Source organism: Myxine glutinosa, chromosome 3 (genome assembly GCF_964187855.1).
Source record: "Myxine glutinosa chromosome 3, kmMyxGlut1.1, whole genome shotgun sequence".
In the NCBI taxonomy this organism is placed as follows: Eukaryota; Metazoa; Chordata; class Myxini; order Myxiniformes; family Myxinidae; genus Myxine; species Myxine glutinosa.
Genome location: NC_136263.1, coordinates 186,285,802 through 186,307,260, shown reverse-complemented (window position 1 = coordinate 186,307,260; position 21,459 = coordinate 186,285,802). Strand labels below are relative to the sequence as shown.

At 36.9% G+C, this 21,459-nt stretch overlaps 1 protein-coding gene across 12 annotated transcripts in view; it reads right to left on the bottom strand.

The window, feature by feature from the left end:
• Nucleotides 1-21,459, bottom strand: part of ATAT1 (alpha tubulin acetyltransferase 1) — a 95,617-nt gene that overhangs the window by 43,919 nt on the left and 30,239 nt on the right. For 4 of the 12 annotated variants that reach the window (XM_078774844.1, XM_068109717.2, XM_078774845.1 and 1 more), the window contains exons 6-9: nucleotides 15,923-16,024; nucleotides 15,600-15,645; nucleotides 15,108-15,180; nucleotides 6,428-7,435 (exon numbers count right to left, since the gene is read on the bottom strand). In XM_078774844.1, coding sequence (XP_078630970.1) covers nucleotides 6,571-7,435; nucleotides 15,108-15,180; nucleotides 15,600-15,645; nucleotides 15,923-16,024 — 1,086 coding nt within the window. In that variant the 3' untranslated portion in view covers nucleotides 6,428-6,570. Of the gene's footprint in view, nucleotides 1-6,427; nucleotides 7,453-15,107; nucleotides 15,181-15,599; nucleotides 15,646-15,922; nucleotides 16,025-21,459 lie in introns of those variants that run through there. The other 8 variants (XM_068109716.2, XM_068109721.2, XM_078774843.1 and 5 more) reach the window with 5 other exon arrangements.

The following is a 21,459-nucleotide window of genomic DNA, read 5'->3' as shown; positions in this document are numbered from 1 at the left end:
CCAAATTGCGTATTTTAGTCTGATGATAAAGAGGATAGTATGTTCTGAGTGGAGATACCAGTTAGCAAATGTAAGTACTGCAAGGTAAATTAAATATTAAAATTTTTTGAAGTACTGCAAGTCTCTAAGCTGTCTGTCACCATGGATGTGAAGAGATTGCATTGAGACAATGGGTTATTCTAAAATCTATATGTTTTGAGTCAACAATGAATGAACCATACACCGCTTCAATCCAGTAACTTTGTAGTCACGACATGGGGATTGCAGTGTTACGATTATATTTACTATATTATTATTAACGTTATTATTATTATTATTACGAAGACGATACTACTGCATTAAGAAACCTGGACTAATTTGTCCGAAGCAGCCTGAAGGTGAAGCATGAAGGCATGAAACCTAAGGCCTATACGAACTGTGTCATTGGAAGGCCTGTAACTTCTATGCTTTTGATATTTGATGGTCATTTTAACAATCGGTTTGTTTGTGTTTTACACTGAATGAAAAACATAAAGGTAGAGCATGGTGATTGTGATATGACAGGTTCGACGATATGTTTGGCCTGAATGGCATATAAATCAAAATGACGGTGTGTGGAGTCAGCAGTTGTACGCCGTAATTACATCACATCACCCATGTCATGTGACCAGACCCTCAGCTCCGATTGGTGTACGTTTGTGACGGATACATACATACATACATATGGAAAGACAAACACCGTTTTATAAGGTGGGCTTATATGCCCTATGGTCTATGCCGTAAAAAATCAGCATCACCACCAATGCACTTTTCATTGGTGGTTTATTATATTAAACTTGTACAAATCTTTCCTTGCAGTTGCAAATTTAACAAGAGACTACGGATTAATCAGTTGGAGATTTCCATGTAAACACACTTGATACACCAGAAACCTTGTTTCTTGCTGTCAGCTCAAAACCTTGGAACTGAATCGAATCACATGATGCTCCTATCCTCCAAAAATATTAAGATCTGATTAGAATACAGTGCCTTCAGAAAGTATTCACACCCCTTATGTTTTGTCACATGTTGTTTGTTACAGCTTGAATTTGAAATGGATTAAAGAGAGATTTTCTGTCACTGATCTACAAATAATACCCCATAATGTCAATGTGGAATTTTTTTTTTTTACAAAATAATTAAAAATGGAAAGCTGAAATGTCTTGAGTCAATAAGTATTCAACCCCTTTGCTATGACACTCCAAATTGAGCTCAGGTGCATCCAATTTATTTTGCTCATCCTTGAGACATCTCTACAACTTTATTGGAGTCCACCTGTGGCCAATTCAATTGATTGGACATGATTTAGAAGTAAATACACCTTTCTATATAAGGTCCCACAGATGACGGTACATGCTGGAGCAGAAACTCCACCATGTAGTCCAAGAAACTGCCCGTAGAACTCCAAGATAGAATTGTGAGAATGCATAGATCTTGGAAAGGGTATAGAACAATTTCTAGAGTGTTGAAAGTTCCCAAGAGCACAGTGAGCTCCATCATTAGGAAATGGAAAGAATATGGCACTACCCAGACTCTTCCTTGAGCTCACCATTTGACTAAACTGGGCAAGGACTTTGGTCCTGGACCAAGAACCCAATGACCACTCTGACAGAACTACAGAATTCTTTGGTTGAGATAGGAGAACCTGCCAGAAGGACAACAGTCTCTGCAGCCCATCACAAATCTAGGCTTCATGGGAGAGTGGCCAAACGGAAGCCACTCCTGAGAAAAAGGCACACGAGAGCATGCCTAGAGTTTGAAAAAAAAAAAAAAGGCACATGAAAGACTCAAGAGCATGAGGCAAAAGCTAATGTTGTCTGATGAGTTGAAAATTGAACTCCTTGGCCTGAATGCAAAGCGCTACGTCTGGTGGAAACTGATAACAGCTCATCACCCATCTAACACCATCCCTACCGTGTAGCATGGTGGTGGCAGCATCATGCTATGGGGATGCTTTTCATCGGCAGAGACTGGGAGACTTGTAAGGAAAGAGGAAAAAAAATGCATGGAGCCAAATGAAGGCAAATCCTTGGAGAACCTGCTTCAGAGTGCAAAAGACCTTAGACTGTGGTGAAGATTTATGTTCCAACAGGACAATGACCCCAAGCATACAGCCAAAAGAACATTGGAATGGCTTCAGAACAAGAACGTGAAAGTCCGTGAGTGGCCCAGCGAAAACCCAGACTTGAATCCCATTGAGAATCTGTAGAAAGACTTGATTGCTGTTCACCGACGCTCCCCATCCAACTTTACAGAACTTGAGCAAATCTGCATGGAAGAACTGGAGAAACTCCCCAAATCCAGATGTGCAAAGCTGATACAGATGTACCCAAGAAGACCAAGTTATAATTGCTGCCAAAGGTGCATCTACGAAGTATTGACTCAGGAGGTTTAATGCTTATGTAATTTGATATTTCTTTCATTTTTTTATTATTTTGTAATATATTGGTTCACAAGTTATCAAGTGACCACTATATTCGTCATGTGTGTGCGTCTGTGTGTGTGTGCGTCTGTCTGTGTGTGTGTGTGTGTCTCTCTGTCCACAGCACAACTACCCGATGATATCATTCGGTCTTGATGAAACTTGGGTGAGAGGTTGATATCATGATCTAGTTGTGTCCTGCCTAGAGTTGGCGTATTGCACCCATTGTGGTGGAGCCACGCCCGAAAAAGATGTCTTTTTAGGGGTTAATCGAGTTCAAGCTACATCTCCGAGGGGTTTGGTGGAATCTGACAGGGGTTTCGATATTTGGTTAGGCCAATGTCATGTGTCTAGCCCCACTGAGCTCGATTTTTCATTTTTTATTTTTTCCCCATTTTTCTATTTATTTTTTCATTTCATTTTTCACCGAATTTTCGGTATTGTGTAGCTAACTAACCTAATAACTGATTATACATTATTTTCTATCTCATTTCAAGGTCAGTAACCTTCGTTTTGACATTTCCGGGCCTGGCCTGTCCGGGCCTGTTTCGGTTATAGTCCGTCCTTTGTCATTGAATACCGCTCGCTCGTGAACCATCGTCGTCTCCTGACTTGTATATTTTTAAATCCACTTTGGCATTATGGGGTATTATGTGTGGATCAGTGCCACAAAATCTCAATGTAATCCGTATTTCAAATTCAGGCTGTAACAAAACAAAATGTGGAAAAAGTCAAGGCGTTTGAATACTTTCTGAATGTACTGTTCACAGCTGGTGAATGAAAAGTACATATGAAGTGTTAGTATGAGGAATAGGATGGTTGAGGGGGAAGGAGGAGGAGGCAGGGGGGATACTTTGTCAGACTGGTCACAAAAGTTTGCTTTAACCTTTGGACCGACCCTCATTACAACAGATAAGACTATCCTATCTATACAGAAAGCTTACATCTGGCTTGCATCTCAACATAGTTGAGAAATGAAATGTCTTTACTCGTCTTCTGGCAAGTTATCAGTTTAAAATTATTTTAAACTTCTGAATAAAACGGTTTTGCTCAGTTTCCTTCAGTTATTGTGCACAACGATACTGAAACTTTGCCTATGTGGCATAATTGGTTATGATGACTCCATCTTTGTTCTTTGCTTATTCGGGTTCCTTCTGATGACTCCAAAGTAGTAATTGGTTTTCTGATTCATTACGATTGTACCATATCCTGTTGCTGTGTGGATTTTGCTTCCCCGCTGATGGACATCTGTAGCTTGTAACTGTTGCTGTGTTTTTGCCTGAGGAAGAAATGCTGAAATCTATCCGTGTTCTTCCCAACATCTTCAATTTATACCTATCCTGCCTCCCCCCAGGCCCTCTCCCTCCAAAAACATCTCCCGATGTCCCTGCTCTCAAATGTTGTGTTTGTGTGCTTCCTCCCCTTCTCTCCCCATGTTGTCGACCGCTCCCCCTTTTATATACTTTGTTTGCTTGTTTGTTTGATTTGTTTGTTTGATAAATGTTAGCTCTTTCACGAGCCTCGATTCTGTATACAAAAAAAAAAAAAAAAATCTTTCTAGGGCTCGGAGCTAGGGCCAGGAGTTCGAGCCAGGAGCAATGGATAGGAGTTATGGATCTTTGTTTCTTTCAAATTTATTTCTACTTTTTCACATTTCTCCTTATTCATTCTAATTCTTGCTTGTTCTTTATTTTTCTCTTTCTTCATCTATCTGTCCAAGGAGAAGTGAATTATTGCAGAGATTTTTCTGGAAGGTTCACTTGGCTAGTGCCACACCTGGATGGATTTGAGGGTTGAGGAGTAGCGGCTGAAACTCGAATCTTATCCAGGTTCCTCCTGATGACACAATCTTTGGTTTTTGCTTATTCAGGTTCCTTCTGATGACTCCAATGTAGTATTTGGTTTTCCCTTTCATTATGTAGCAAGATATCGCATAAAATGTTAACTCATGACATTTATTGGCTTAGCGGTTAGGGTGCCGGCTTTGGATCCTAGGATCCTGGGTTCGAATCCCGGTCGATCGCTGAATTAACGCCAGGGGGGTTGACTCAGCCTGTCATCCTTCCGTGGTCGGCAAATTGAGTACCAGCTTGCTGGGATGAATGATCCCGGTGTGTACCCCGATTCAGAATAGGCACACCGTATCCCTGCGCATCGTAAGAGCGTGACCAAGGGTTGGCATCAGGAAGGGCATCCAGCCATAAAAACATTGCCTCAAACAGGGAACCATGATTGTCATGGGGCCCGCAAGGCTAACCCCCACTCCAGCGGGGAAAAATGGCCTTAAAAACGATCATTCATTCATTTGAAAAGTATTTTCATGTTGACAGCAAACGTTTTTGTTTTTGTTTTTTCAATTTTTATTTTCTTGTAGTCAACGTGTGGCCCTGAATGGGTTTCTCTAATCTCGTCTTCCTGTTCAGGCTGGAGTTCCCCATGGCAGTGTTCTGGGCCCTGTGCTTATTCTGGTCTTCAACAATGATCTCTCTGACTATCTGGAAAATCCTCTCTATCTCTTTGCTGATGACTCCACTCTCTGCCGCTCCATTCCTCATCCCTCAGTTCGGCAGTCTGCAGACTCCTCAGCTCTCTGCAGACCTGGACAAAATCAGACTGGGCAAACAAGTGGAACATGTCTTTCAATCCTGACAAATCTCACACTCTTACGATGTCTCTCCGAAAAGACTGACTGGACAACCCTCCCATCTACTTTCTGAATAATCCTCTCCAAGAAGTTCTGTCACTCAAGCTTTTGGGTCTCACTATCTGCCATGATCTTTCCTGGGAAAACCACATTTCCAAGCTGGCCTCCAAAGCCAGTCGCCGACTGGGCATCCTCCGTCGTGCGAAGTCCTTCCTTGGCACACCTGAGCTCCTCACCACATTCAAGGCTTTCATCCGCAGCTCAATGGAGTACTGCTCTCCCCTCTGGGCTGGTGCTCCTCCCTCACACCCAGCTCGGCTTCACGCTGTTGAAACCAAAGCTTTCAGAATCATTGGAATCTCCTGCGATGAAGCTAACTCCAAGGGCCTTTTACTTACTCACCGCAGGCAGGTTGGTGGTCCTTCTGTCTTCTATCGACTCCTCTCCGGCCTTGCTCCCCCAGCTCTCTCTGTGCTCTGTCCCGCAAATATTCCTACAGGTCGCGCAAGATCCGCCTGCAACCCTCTTATGGTTAAACTGCCAAAATCAAGACTCCCTATTCACCTTCACTCTTTCATTCCTCTTTTCTCCCATCTCTGAAACAAACTCCCTCACTCTCTTCAGTCCCACTCCTCCCTCCAGGTCAATAAAACAGCTGTTCATCATCTCTTATCTTCCCCCATCCAAAACCTTGAACTTTTCTACCCCAGATCACCATTCTACCCCAGACGTTAATTCACCCCAGATCCACTTTTTTGAAATACCGACTTCTTTCCTGGAAGTCCTAGCAGTGTCCATTTGTTTTATACCTCTCCTGGACCCTCCCTGTTTCTAATGATTTAAACAATGGGGAATCCAAGTCCTGATAATCAAGATATTTGATAACCTGGTCTTTTTACTATAATTCCATCCACTAAGAAATCTAGGTACGAGTAATAGGCATCCACAACAATCTTTGATAATGTTGTGGAAAATCGGCCGAGGACCTCTTTTTCTTTTTTTCCTGCCCTCACCTTTTCACCTTCACTTCTCTGCAAACACTTGAGCAACTGACAAATAATTTTCAACATAGAGTGCTTGCCCATGGATAATATTTTTAAACAAAGTTGCATGATGATCGGATGGAACATGTTACCTGCGTTCCAAAAAACATCCGTTTCCTGCAGGCATGGGTTGCAGGGTGTTTCACATTTCTGGAACAAACGGCCTCGACCTCACTTTGCTCGGCCAAATTAAGTCATTAAAGTTTATCTCCTCATTCCTTCTTCCCATTGTGAAGAACTGAAGTGTACTTTTTCCCGGTTACAAGACACAAAGCACATCTCAAAGTTTGACTGCAAGACTCGATTTTCCCCATCAGAATTCCAGGGGGAACTTTAATAAACTCCGCCACAATCCTTAATCACAAATACCAATAAAGAAAATAATCCTTAACCCGACGCCACCAAAAATGACAAATCTCCAACCGAAATTTGCCAGAGTTTACCTACCACGGTCGTGTATCTCGAAATCGTACATTGTGACTGCCACCAGGCTTTCTGGCCAAAGTTCGAGCCTCAGCAGATTGTGCAAATTCCGACTGGGACCCTTCCCTTTGCGCCGATGTTAATGGAGACTTATTGGGTAAAACCGTCACGTCCAGGGAGGCTGGTAGTTCAGAAGGTGAAGTGCACAGATCGGTCACACTTTGTGATACAGTTTCATCACAAGGCTGATTAAAAGTGTGAACAAAATTCCCAATGTTGGTGCTTGCTTGATTCATATCATTTTTAGCTTTTGCAACCATCTCGCCAATTTCCTGTCCAGCTTCAGGCGTCACTGCTGTGACTGCTGTAATTGGTATTTTGTTGTGCTTGCTTGGATTTGCTTCACATCTGTCATCAGGCAAGATGACATTGATCTTCGCTTTGCGTTCCAGACCTTCATCCTCCTCGTGTTCTTTGCCATCGGTAGTCGACAAAGTTTTAGAGTTTTTGTGTTCTGTGCAGGTAATGGTTATGGAATTCTTACTTTTGAATTTTGTGATGTCATTGGTTGAATCTTTCTCTTGCTTTACTGCAGTTTGATGGAACTTTGTGGACAAATGCCGTTTATCTCCTTCACCGTTATCATGACAAAACCATGATGGTTGTGACCATGTCCTCTGCCGTGTGCTTTGAAGCTGCCTGGGCAATCTGTCTTCTGAAAGCTGGCATGGACTCTGCCCCACATGTTGGGGCATTGATGAAGTCGCTGCATTGGCCCCAGGAAAATTGTGTGGCAGCAATCGAGGTGATTCATGAGATTTTCTTTCTGAAGGAATGCCCAGTCTTGCACCAACGGACAAGGAGGAATGTGCAGTTGATGGAAGACTAAAGTCATCAGAGCGGGAAACAGTCAATATGTGAAACTTTCTGTACAAGTCATGACTGATTCAATTTTATTTTTACATCTAATCACAAACTGACCATATCAACAACATAGGGGCAATGCCCTTGGCACTCACCTGGTAGAATAAACAGTATACTGTACTGACTAAAGGTATATTAAACCAATTTCAATGCTTGCTTGAAGACAGGGATTTTTTTTAAATGCCAGGAACAAACTTTGATACGACAAGGGTGATTAAGGTTGTGGTCAAGTTTCATCAGAAATGCATGTGTAGTTTCTGAGAAAAAAGCAAATACCTATTTTGGGGGGGCAACCCTTCCCCCCTCTCCCTCCCCCTCCCCCACCCCCTCCCCCCCCCCCCACCCCCTCGCCCACCCCCCCCACTGTAGATGGCATAGGAAAGGAGCGGTGTACAACAAGTACAAATACATTCAAAGTACACCGCCCCATGCCAAATAATTAAATATACTGCAGCGCGGCATTGCCGGGGCGCCTCTGGCGCCCGGCAATACCGCAGTGCAGCTCATAGAGGCTGCATTGGGAGGGAGAGGTGTACACTAATTGATTGATTAATTGTATAATTAAAATCAATAAAAGATTATCACAAAATATTTTCTTAATCAATTGGCTAATACCATAACAAAACCACTTGTGCTTCATCCGAAGATGTATCTTTTAGAAATTTAATCAAATAAGTCTAATAAAAAACTAAATAATTAATTGATTAATCAATAAGTAATTAATCGATTAATCAATAAATAATGAATCGATGAAATGATTAATCAATTAATCAAAAATATCCTTGATAGCCACATCACTTGGTCACTGTCATGTCCAAATATTAGCTTCCCAGCTCAAAAGGTGCCTGAGATATTGGCCAAATGAGAAAGAAAATAAATAAATGATTAATAATGAAGATAAAGAAATAATAATCATTAAAAAATTAAATTATCAATCAATTCGGTCACAGAACACATAAAACACCACCATTTCATCAGAATCTGTAACTTTAAAAAAAAACATTTTTTTGTCATTAATCGAATAATTAAATAATTAATCGATTAATTGATTAATTAATAAATCAAAAATATCCTTTGCAGCCAAATCACCTGGTCATTGGCATGTCCAAATATGAGCTTGCTAACTCAAAAGGTGCCTGAGTTAATGGTCAGAAGAGAAAGGAAATTTGATTAATTAAATAAGTACTTAATTAATCGCTAATAATTAAATAACTCCTCATTTTATTGATTAATCAAAAAAAAAAATACCGTTTTTGACAAAGGACTTGCTCACTCTTGTGCCGAAATTTCAGCTTCCTAGCTCAAAGGATGGCTGAGATATCGCCCGGACAAACAAACAAGAAAGAAAACAAACAAACAAGAAAGAAAACAAACAAACAAGAAAGAAAGAAAACAAATACACATACATTCAAAGTACACCGCCCCCATGCCAAATAATTAAATATGCTGCAGTGCGGCATTGCCGGGGCACCTACGGCACCCGGCAATACCGCAGTGCACCTCATAGAGGCTGCATTGGGAGGGAGAGGTGTACGCTAATTGATTGATTAATTGTATAATTAAAATCAATAAAATATTATCACAAAATATTTTCATAATCAATTAGCTAATCGCATAACTAAACCACTAGTGCTTCATCCGAAGATGTATCTTTTAGAAATCTAATTAAATAAGTCATTTATAAAAAATTAAATAATTAATTGATTACTCAATAAATAATCGATTAATCAATAAATACTTAATAGATGAAATGATTAATCAATAAATAAAAAATATCCTTGATAGCCACATCACTTGGTCACTCATGTCCAAATATTAGCTTCCCAGCTCAAAAGGTGCCTGAGATATTGGCCAAATGAGAAAGAAAATAAATAAATGATTAATAATGAAAATAAATAAATAATAATCATAAAAATATTAAATTATTAATCAATTTGGTCAGAGAACACATAAACTACCACTATTTCATCAGAATCTGTAACTTAAAAAAAAAAATTTTTTTGGTCATTAATCGAATAATTAAATAATTAATCGATTAATTTATTAATTAATAAATCAAAAATATCCTTTGCAGCCAAATCACCTGGTCATTGGCATGTCCAAATATCAGCTTCCTAACTCAAAAGGTGCCTGAGTTAATAATGGTCAGAAGAGAAATGAAATTTAATTAATTAAATAAGTACTTAATTAAACGCTAATAATTAAATAACTCATCAATTAATTGATTATTCAAAAAACAAAAAATACCGTATTTGACAAAGGACTTGCTCACTACTGTGCCGAAATTTCAGCTTCCGAGCTCAAAGGATGGCTGAGATATCGCCCGGACAACCAAGAAAGAAAACAAGTACACATACATTCAAAGTACACCGCCCCATGCCAAATAATTAAATATGCTGCAGCGCGGCATTGCCGGGGCGCCTCCGGCGCCCGGCAATACCGCAGTGCAGCTCATTGAGGCTGCATTGGGAGGGAGAGGTGTACACTAATTGATTGATTAATTGTATAATTAAAATCAATAAAAGATTATCACAAAATATTTTCATAATCAATTGGCTAATCGCATAACTAAACCAGTAGTGCTTCATCCGAAGATGTATCTTTTAGAAATTTAATTAAATAAGTCATTTATAAAAAATTAAATAATTAATTGATTACTCAATAAATAATTAATCGATTAATCAATAAATACTTAATAGATGAAATGATTAATCAATAAATCAAAAATATCCTTGATAGCCACATCACTTGGTCACTCATGTCCAAATATTAGCTTCCCAGCTCAAAAGGTGCCTGAGATATTGGCCAAATGAGAAAGAAAATAAATAAATGATTAATAATGAAAATAAATAAATAATAATCATAAAAAAATTAAATTATTAATCAATTTGGTCAGAGAACACATAAACTACCACTATTTCATCAGAATCTGTAACTTTAAAAAAAAAAATTTTTTTGTCATTAATCGAATAATTAAATAATTAATCGATTAATTGATTAATTAATAAATCAAAAATATCCTTTGCAGCCAAATCACCTGGTCATTGGCATGTCCAAATATCAGCTTCCTAACTCAAAAGGTGCCTGAGTTAATAATGGTCAGAAGAGAAATGAAATTTAATTAATTAAATAAGTACTTAATTAAACGCTAATAATTAAATAACTCCTCAATTAATTGATTATTCAAAAAACAAAAAATACCGTATTTGACAAAGGACTTGCTCACTACTGTGCCGAAATTTCAGCTTCCTAGCTCAAAGGATGGCTGAGATATCGCCCGGACAACCAAGAAAACAAACAAACAAGAAAGAAACCAGAGTGAAAACTGAGTACTCTCTTTCAGCGTGCGTCACTGCCGAGCCCCCTTTGGTGCCCGGCAATGACGATTTGCAATGCCTGGAGATGGCATAGGAAAGGAGCGGTGTACAACAAGCAAGAAACCAGAGTGAAAACTGAGTACTCTCTTTCAGCGTGCGTCACTGCCGAGCCCCCTTTGGTACCCGGCAATGACGATTTGCAATGCCTGGAGATGGCATAGGAAAGGAGCGGTGTCCAACAAACAAGAAACCAGAGTGAAAACTGAGTACTCTCTTTCAGCGTGCGTCACTGCCGAGCCCCCTTTGGTGCCCGGCAATGACGATTTGCAATGCCTGTAGATGGCATAGGAAAGGAGCGGTGTACAACAAGTACAAATACATTCAAAGTACACCGCCCCATGCCAAATAATTAAATATGCTGCAGCGCGGCATTGCCGGGGCGCCTCCGGCGCCCGGCAATACCGCAGTGCAGCTCATTGAGGCTGCATTGGGAGGGAGAGGTGTACACTAATTGATTGATTAATTGTATAATTAAAATCGATAAAAGATTATCACAAAATATTTTCATAATCAATTGGCTAATCGCATAACTAAGCCACTAGTGCTTCATCCGAAGATCTATCTTTTAGAAATTTAATTAAATAAGTCATTTATAAATAATTAAATAATTAATTGATTACTCAATAAATAATTAATCGATTAATCAATAAATAATTAATAGATGAAATGATTAATCAATAAATCAAAAATATCCTTGATAGCCACATCACTTGGTCACTCATGTCCAAATATTAGCTTCCCAGCTCAAAAGGTGCCTGAGATATTGGCCAAATGAGAAAGAAAATAAATAAATGATTAATAATGAAAATAAATAAATAATAATCATAAAAAAATTAAATTATTAATCAATTTGGTCAGAGAACACATAAACTACCACTATTTCATCAGAATCTGTAACTTAAAAAAAAATTTTTTTTTATCATTAATCGAATAATTAAATAATTAATCGATTAATTGATTAATTAATAAATCAAAAATATCCTTTGCAGCCAAATCACCTGGTCATTGGCATGTCCAAATATCAGCTTCCTAACTCAAAAGGTGCATGAGTTAATGGTCAGAAGAGAAAGGAAATTTGATTAATTAAATAAGTACTTAATTAATCGCTAATAATTAAATAACTCCTCAATTTATTGATTAATCAAAAAAAAAAATACCGTTTTTGAGAAAGGACTTGCTCACTCTTGTGCCGAAATTTCAGCTTCCTAGCTCAAAGGATGGCTGAGATATCGTCCGGACCAACAAACAAGAAAGAAAACAAACAAACAAGAAAACAAACAAGTACACATACATTCAAAGTACACCGCCCCATGCCAAATAATTAAATATGCTGCAGCGCGGCATTGCCGGGGCGCCTCCGGCGCCCGGCAATACCGCAGTGCAGCTCATTAAGGCTGCATTGGGAGGGAGAGGTGTACACTAATTGATTGATTAATTGTATAATTAAAATCAATAAAAGATTATCACAAAATATTTTCATAATCAATTGGCTAATCGCATAACTAAACCACTAGTGCTTCATCCGAAGATGTATCTTTTAGAAATTTAATTATATAAGTCATTTATAAAAAATTAAATAATTAATTGATTACTCAATAAATAATTAATCGATTAATCAATAAATAATTAATAGATGAAATGATTAATCAATAAATCAAAAATATCCTTGATAGCCACATCACTTAGTCACTTATGTCCAAATATTAGCTTCCCAGCTCAAAAGGTGCCTGAGATATTGGCCAAATGAGAAAGAAAATAAATAAATGATTAATAATGAAAATAAATAAATAATAATCATAAAAAAATTAAATTGGTAATCAATTTGGTCAGAGAACACATAAACTACCATTATTTCATCAGAATCTGTAACTTAAAAAAAAAAATTTTTTGGGTCATTAATCGAATAATTAAATAATTAATCGATTAATTGATTAATTAATAAATCAAAAATATCCTTTGCAGCCAAATCACCTGGTCATTGGCATGTCCAAATATCAGCTTCCTAACTCAAAAGGTGCCTGAGTTAATAATGGTCAGAAGAGAAATGAAATTTAATTAATTAAATAAGTACTTAATTAAACGCTAATAATTAAATAACTCCTCAATTAATTGATTATTCAAAAAACAAAAAATACCGTATTTGACAAAGGACCTGCTCACGACTGTGCCGAAATTTCAGCTTCCTAGCTCAAAGGATGGCTGAGATATCGTCCGGACAACCAAGAAAGAAAGCAAGAAAACAAACAAACAAGAAACCAGAGTGAAAACTGAGTACTCTCTTTCAGCGTGCGTCACTGCCGAGCCCCCTTTGGTGCCCGGCAATGACGATTTGCAATGCCTGGAGATGGCATAGGAAAGGAGCGGTGTACAACAAGAAAACAAACAAGAAACCAGAGTGAAAACTGAGTACTCTCTTTCAGCGTGCGTCACTGCCGAGCCCCCTTTGGTGCCCGGCAATGACGATTTGCAATGCCTGGAGATGGCATAGGAAAGGAGCGGTGTACAACAAACAAGTACACATACATTCAAAATACACTGCCCCCATGCCAAATAATTAAATATCCTACAGCGCGGCATTGCCGGGGCACCTCTGGTGCCCGGCAATACCGCAGTGGAGCTCATAGAGGCTGCATTGGGAGGGAGAGATGTATATCTAATTGATTGATTAATTGTATAATTAAAATCAATAAAAGATTATCACAAAATATTTTCTTAATCAATTGGCTAATACCATAACAAAACCACTTGTGCTTCATCCGAAGATGTATCTTTTAGAAATTTAATCAAATAAGTCATTAATAAAAAACTAAATAATTAATTGATTAATCAAAAAGTAATTCATCGATTAATCAATAAATAATGAATCGATGAAATGATTAATCAATTAATCAAAAATATCCTTGATAGCCACATCACGAGGTCACTGTCATGTCCAAATATTAGCTTCCCAGCTCAAAAGGTGCCTGAGATATTGGCCAAATGAGAAAGAAAATAAATAAATGATTAATAATGAAGATAAATAAATAATAATCATTAAAAAATTAAATTATCAATCAATTCGGTCACAGAACACATAAACCACCACCATTTCATCAGAATCTGTAACTTTAAAAAAAAAAAAAATGTCATTAATCAAATAATTAAATAATTAATTGATTAATTGATTAATTAATAAATCAAAAATAGCCTTTGCAGCCAAATCACCTGGTCATTGGCATGTCCAAATATCAGCTTCCTAACTCAAAAGGTGCCTGAGTTAATGGTCAGAAGAGAAATGGAATTTAATTAATTAAATAAGTACTTAATTAATCGCTAATAATTAAATAACTCATCAATTAATTGCTTAATCAAAAAACAAAAAATACCGTTTTTGACAAAGGACTTGCTCACTATTGTGCCGAAATTTCAGCTTCCTCGCTTAAAGGATGGCTGAGATATCGTACGGACAAACAAACAAGAAAGCAAGAAAGAAAGAAAGACAAGAAACCAGAGTGAAAACTGAGTACTCTCTTTCAGCGTGCGTCACTGCCAAGCCCCCTTTGGTGCCCGGCAATGACGATTTGCAATGCCTGGAGATGGCATAGGAAAGGAGCGGTGTAAAACAAGAAACCAAGAAACCAGAGTGAAAACTGAGTACTCTCTTTCAGCGTGCGTCACGGCCGAGCCCCCTTTGGTGCCCGGCAATGACGATTTGCAATGCCTGGAGATGGCATAGGAAAGGAGCGGTGTACAATAAATAAGTGCTTAATTAATCGATAATACTCGTAATTAAGTAACTAATCAATTAATTGATTAATCAAAAAACAAAAAATACCATTTTTGCCAAAGCACGTGCGCACAATTGTGCCAAAATTTCAGCTTCCTAGCTCAAAGGATGGCTAAGATGTCGCCCGGACAAACAAGAAAGAAAGAAACCGGAGTGAAAACTGAGTACGACCAACTTCACTTGCAGGACGGTATAATAAAAGTTTTGCAAAACTTTTCATTTACAAAATTTAATGCAAACTTTCAGATTCTGGAAGACAGCGGGGAATGCATCTTAACTAACCATACAAAAAGTTACTTTTTAATCACATCTCTTGACTTTATGAACTGCAGTATTTAAATCGGGCAATAATGGTTTTGACCAATATCAGCACTTTGAGGAAACTATTAATTTTTCTGTAACTGATGAGAGATCTTTCCCTTAATCCTGTCAACACAATCATTTGCAAACACTAGGTCAGGGTCCCCGGTTCAAAGATTCTGATTCTTACCGTTTGCACGGCCCTTCACCGTTACCAGTCGTGATCCAGGATCGGCGATGTCGTCGCTCATCTTGCATACTAGCTGAACATACCCATCATGAACAAGAACATGGAAGAAAAAAAGAAAGATTTTCACCATAGGAAGCACAGTATACAAAACAAACCCATTAGAATGACGATATCAATCACCATTTTGGCAAACACACACACACACACACACACACACACACACACACCGGTCCGTGAATTATAGTCAGAGTTTATGAATCACACCTGTATACATACATACTGTCGTGTGGACGGCTCTGTGAAGACAGAACGTCCACGGATGGAATTGAGCTTAACGAGGTGACAATCGATTCAATGGCGGATCATACACGAGAAGCGGGGTTTGGGGGAAATGCCGCGGCTTACCTTACGGCCCCGCGCAGTCTTCACCTGAAAATTAATAACAACCCGAGACGAAGGTAAAATGTACAAGAAAGAAACGTGTGATCCTACCTGGTTGATCATGGAAAAAACCTTCGAACACGACAAAATTGTTAGTCTGAGGGCACAAGAGGTGAGAATAAGGTGCACGGAGTGTAAACACTCAGCAGGCTTATGAACACCTCTGCAAGTCAACAAACTAAATTGTATCCCACAAGCGCACTACGCACTGTAAACAAGTATGTACAGTACACTAACTCCAAGTACAGTACACTGTACAGTACACTTTGGCGATGTTGCAAATGCAGTATACAATGCGATATCAAATTCTGACACTATCCCTCATTCAGTGCACCTTGCACAGCTTTCTTCCTGCACCTTGCCTTATGACATACCTGAGGGATGGTTTTGTGGAGGCCGTAGTGCTGCCAAAGGAAAGAAAGAAACTTGCTTGAAGGGCGATCAATAGCTAGATGCTTTGGCAACATCCTTTGCTCCTGAGGGATGGAATGAGTTGGCACAAAGGTCAAAAATAACTTTTGGCATTTAAAAAAAAAGTAAAAACAAGTACACATACATTCAAAGTACACCGCCCCATGCCAAATAATTAAATATGCTGCAGCGCGGCATTGCCGGGGCGCCTCCGGCGCCCGGCAATACCGCAGTGCAGCTCATTGAGGCTGCATTGGGAGGGAGAGGTGTACACTAATTGATTGATTAATTGTATAATTAAAATCAATAAAAGATTATCACAAAATATTTTCATAATCAATTGGCTAATCGCATAACTAAACCAGTAGTGCTTCATCCGAAGATGTATCTTTTAGAAATTTAATTAAATAAGTCATTTATAAAAAATTAAATAATTAATTGATTACTCAATAAATAATTAATCGATTAATCAATAAATACTTAATAGATGAAATGATTAATCAATAAATCAAAAATATCCTTGATAGCCACATCACTTGGTCACTCATGTCCAAATATTAGCTTCCCAGCTCAAAAGGTGCCTGAGATATTGGCCAAATGAGAAAGAAAATAAATAAATGATTAATAATGAAAATAAATAAATAATAATCATAAAAAAATTAAATTATTAATCAATTTGGTCAGAGAACACAAACTACCACTATTTCATCAGAATCTGTAACTTAAAAAAAAAAATTTTTTTTGTCATTAATCAAATAATTAAATAATTAATCGATTAATTGATTAATTAATAAATCAAAAATATCCTTTGCAGCCAAATCACCTGGTCATTGGCATGTCCAAATATCAGCTTCCTAACTCAAAAGGTGCCTGAGTTAATAATGGTCAGAAGATAAATGAAATTTAATTAATTAAATAAGTACTTAATTAAACGCTAATAATTAAATAACTCCTCAATTAATTGATTATTCAAAAAACAAAAAATACCGTATTTGACAAAGGACTTGCTCACTACTGTGCCGAAATTTCAGCTTCCTAGCTCAAAGGATGGCTGAGATATCGTCCGGACAACCAAGAAAGAAAACAAACAAACAAGAAAACAAGTACACATACATTCAAAGTACACCGCCCCATGCCAAATAATTAAATATGCTGCAGCGCGGCATTGCCGGGGCGCCTCCGGCGCCCGGCAATACCGCAGTGCAGCTCATTGAGGCTGCATTGGGAGGGAGAGGTGTACACTAATTGATTGATTAATTGTATAATTAAAATCAATAAAAGATTATCACAAAATATTTTCTTAATCAATTGGCTAATAGCATACCTAAAGCACTAGTGCTTCATCCGAAGATGTATCTTTTAGAAATTTAATTAAATAAGTCATTTATAAAAAATTAAATAATTAATTGATTACTCAATAAATAATTAATCGATTAATCAATAAATACTTAATAGATGAAATGATTAATCAATAAATCAAAAATATCCTTGATAGCCACATCACTTGGTCACTCATGTCCAAATATTAGCTTCCCAGCTCAAAAGGTGCCTGAGATATTGGCCAAATGAGAAAGAAAATAAATAAATGATTAATAATGAAAATAAATAAATAATAATCATAAAAAAATTAAATTATTAATCAATTTGGTCAGAGAACACATAAACTACCACTATTTCATCAGAATCTGTAACTTTAAAAAAAAAATTTTTTTTGTCATTAATCGAATAATTAAATAATTAATCGATTAATTGATTAATTAATAAATCAAAAATATCCTTTGCAGCCAAATCACCTGGTCATTGGCATGTCCAAATATCAGCTTCCTAACTCAAAAGGTGCCTGAGTTAATAATGGTCAGAAGAGAAATGAAATTTAATTAATTAAATAAGTACTTAATTAAACGCTAATAATTAAATAACTCCTCAATTAATTGATTAATCAAAAAACAAAAAATACCGTTTTTGACAAAGGACTTGCTCACTATTGTGCCGAAATTTCAGCTTCCTAGCTCAAAGGATGGCTGAGATATCGTCCGGACAACCAAGGAAACAAGAAAACAAACAAACAAGAAACCAGAGTGAAAACTGAGTACTCTCTTTCAGCGTGCGTCACTGCCAAGCCCCCTTCGGTGCCCGGCAATGACGATTTGCAATGCCTGGAGGTGGCATAGGAAAGGAGCGGTGTACAACAAGTACAAATACATTCAAAGTACACCGCCCCATGCCAAATAATTAAATATGCTGCAGCGCGGCATTGCCGGGGCGCCTCCGGCGCCCGGCAATACCGCAGTGCAGCTCATTAAGGCTGCATTGGGAGGGAGAGGAGTACAATAATTGATTGATTAATTGTGAAATTTAAATATATAAATGATCATAAAATATTTTCATAATCAATTGGCTAATAGCATACCTAAAGCACTAGTGCTTCATCCGAAGATGTATCTTTTAGAAATTTAATTAAATAAGTCATTTATAAAAAATTAAATAATTAATTGATTACTCAATAAATAATTAATCTATTAATCAATAAATAATTAATAGATGAAATGATTAATCAATAAATCAAAAATATCCTTGATAGCCACATCACTTGGTCACTCATGTCCAAATATTAGCTTCCCAGCTCAAAAGGTGCCTGAGATATTGGCCAAATGAGAAAGAAAATAAATAAATGATTAATAATGAAAATAAATAAATAATAATCATAAAAAAATTAAATTATTAATCAATTTGGTCAGAGAACACATAAACTACCACTATTTCATCAGAATCTGTAACTTTAAAAAAAAATTTTTTTTGTCATTAATCGAATAATTAAATAATTAATCGATTAATTGATTAATTAATAAATCAAAAATATCCTTTGCAGCCAAATCACCTGGTCATTGGCATGTCCAAATATCAGCTTCCTAACTCAAAAGGTGCCTGAGTTAATGGTCAGAAGAGAAAGGAAATTTGATTAATTAAATAAGTACTTAATTAATCGCTAATAATTAAATAACTCCTCAATTTATTGATTAATAAAAAAAAAAAAATACCGTTTTTGACAAAGGACTTGCTCACTCTTGTGCCGAAATTTCAGCTTCCTAGCTCAAAGGATGGCTGAGATATCGTCCGGACAACCAAGAAAGAAAACAAACAAACAAGAAAACAAACAAGTACACATACATTCAAAGTACACCGCCCCCATGCCAAATAATTAAATATCCTACAGAGCGGCATTGCCGGGGCGCCTCCGGCGCCCGGCAATACCGCAGTGCAGCTCATTGAGGCTGCATTGGGAGGGAGAGGTGTACACCAATTGATTGATTAATTGTATAATTAAAATCAATAAAAGATTATCACAAAATATTTTCATAATCAATTGGCTAATCGCATAACTAAACCACTAGTGCTTCATCCGAAGATGTATCTTTTAGAAATTTAATTAAATAAGTCATTTATAAAAAATTAAATAATTAATTGATTACTCAATAAATAATTAATCGATTAATCAATAAATAATTAATAGATGAAATGATTAATCAATAAATCAAAAATATCCTTTATAGCCACATCACTTGGTCACTCATGTCCAAATATTAGCTTCCCAGCTCAAAAGGTGCCTGAGATATTGGCCAAATGAGAAAGAAAATAAATAAATGATTAATAATGAAAATAAATAAATAATAATCATAAAAAAATTAAATTATTAATCAATTTGGTCAGAGAACACATAAACTACCACTATTTCATCAGAATCTGTAACTTAAAAAAAATTTTTTTTTTTGTCATTAATCGAATAATTAAATAATTAATCGATTAATTGATTAATTAATAAATCAAAAATATCCTTTGCAGCCAAATCACCTGGTCATTGGCATGTCCAAATATCAGCTTCCTAACTCAAAAGGTGCCTGAGTTAATAATGGTCAGAAGAGAAATGAAATTTAATTAATTAAATAAGTACTTAATTAAACGCTAATAATTAAATAACTCCTCAATGAATTGATTATTCAAAAAGCAAAAAATACCGTATTTGCCAAAGGACTTGCTCACTACTGTGCCGAAATTTCAGCTTCCTAGCTCAAAGGATGGCTGAGATATCGCCCGGACAACCAAGAAAACAAGAAAGAAAGCAAGAAACCAGAGTGAAAACTGAGTACTCTCTTTCAGCGTGCGTCACTGCCGAGCCCCCTTTGGTGCCCGGCAATGACGATTTGCAATGCCTGGAGATGGCATAGGAAAGGAGCGGTGTACAACAAGTACACATACATTCAAAGTACACCGCCCCATGCCAAATAATTAAATATGCTGCAGCGCGGCATTGCCGGGGCGCCTCCGGCGCCCGGCAATACCGCAGTGCAGCTCATTGAGGCTGCATTGGGAGGGATAGGTGTACACTAATTGATTGATTAATTGTATAATTAAAATCAATAAAAGATTATCACAAAATATTTTCATAATCAATTGGCTAATCGCATAACTAAACCACTAGTGCTTCATCCGAAGATGTATCTTTTAGAAATGTAATTAAATAAGTCATTTATAAAAAATTAAATAATTAATTGATTACTCAATAAATAATTAATCGATTAATCAATAAATAATTAATAGATGAAATGATTAATCAATAAATCAAAAATATCCTTGATAGCCACATCGCTTGGTCACTCATGTCCAAATATTAGCTTCCCAGCTCAAAAGGTGCCTGAGATATTGGCCAAATGAGAAAGAAAATAAATAAATGATTAATAATGAAAATAAATAAATAATAATCATTAAAAAATTAAATTATTAATCAATTTGGTCAGAGAACACATAAACTACCACTATTTCATCAGAATCTGTAACTTTAAATTTAAATTTTTTTTTGGCATTAATCAAATAATTACATAATTAATCGATTAATTTATTAATTAATAAATCAAAAATATCCTTTGCAGCCAAATCACCTGGTCATTGGCATGTCCAAATGTCAGCTTCCTAACTCAAAAGGTGCCTGAGTTAATGGTCAGAAGAGAAAGGAAATTTGATTAATTAAATAAGTACTGAATTAATCGCTAATAATTAAATAACTCCTCAATTTATTGATTAATCAAAAAACAAAAAATACCGTTTTTGACAAAGGACTTGCTCACTATTGTGCCGAAATTTCAGCTTCCTAGCTCAAAGGATGGCTGAGATATCGTCCGGACAACCAAGGAAACAAGAAAACAAACAAACAAGAAACCAGAGTGAAAACTGAGTGCTCTCTTTCAGCGTGCGTCACTGCCGAGCCCCCTTCGGTGCCCGGCAATGACGATTTGCAATGCCTGGAGGTGGCATAGGAAAGGAGCGGTGTACAACAAACAAGAAACCAGAGTGAAAACTGAGTACTCTCTTTCAGCGTGCGTCACTGCCGAGCCCCCTTTGGTGCCCGGCAATGACGATTTGCAATGCCTGGAGATGGCATAGGAAAGGAGCGGTGTACAATAATGAAAATAAATAAATAATAATCATAAAAAAATTAAATTATTAA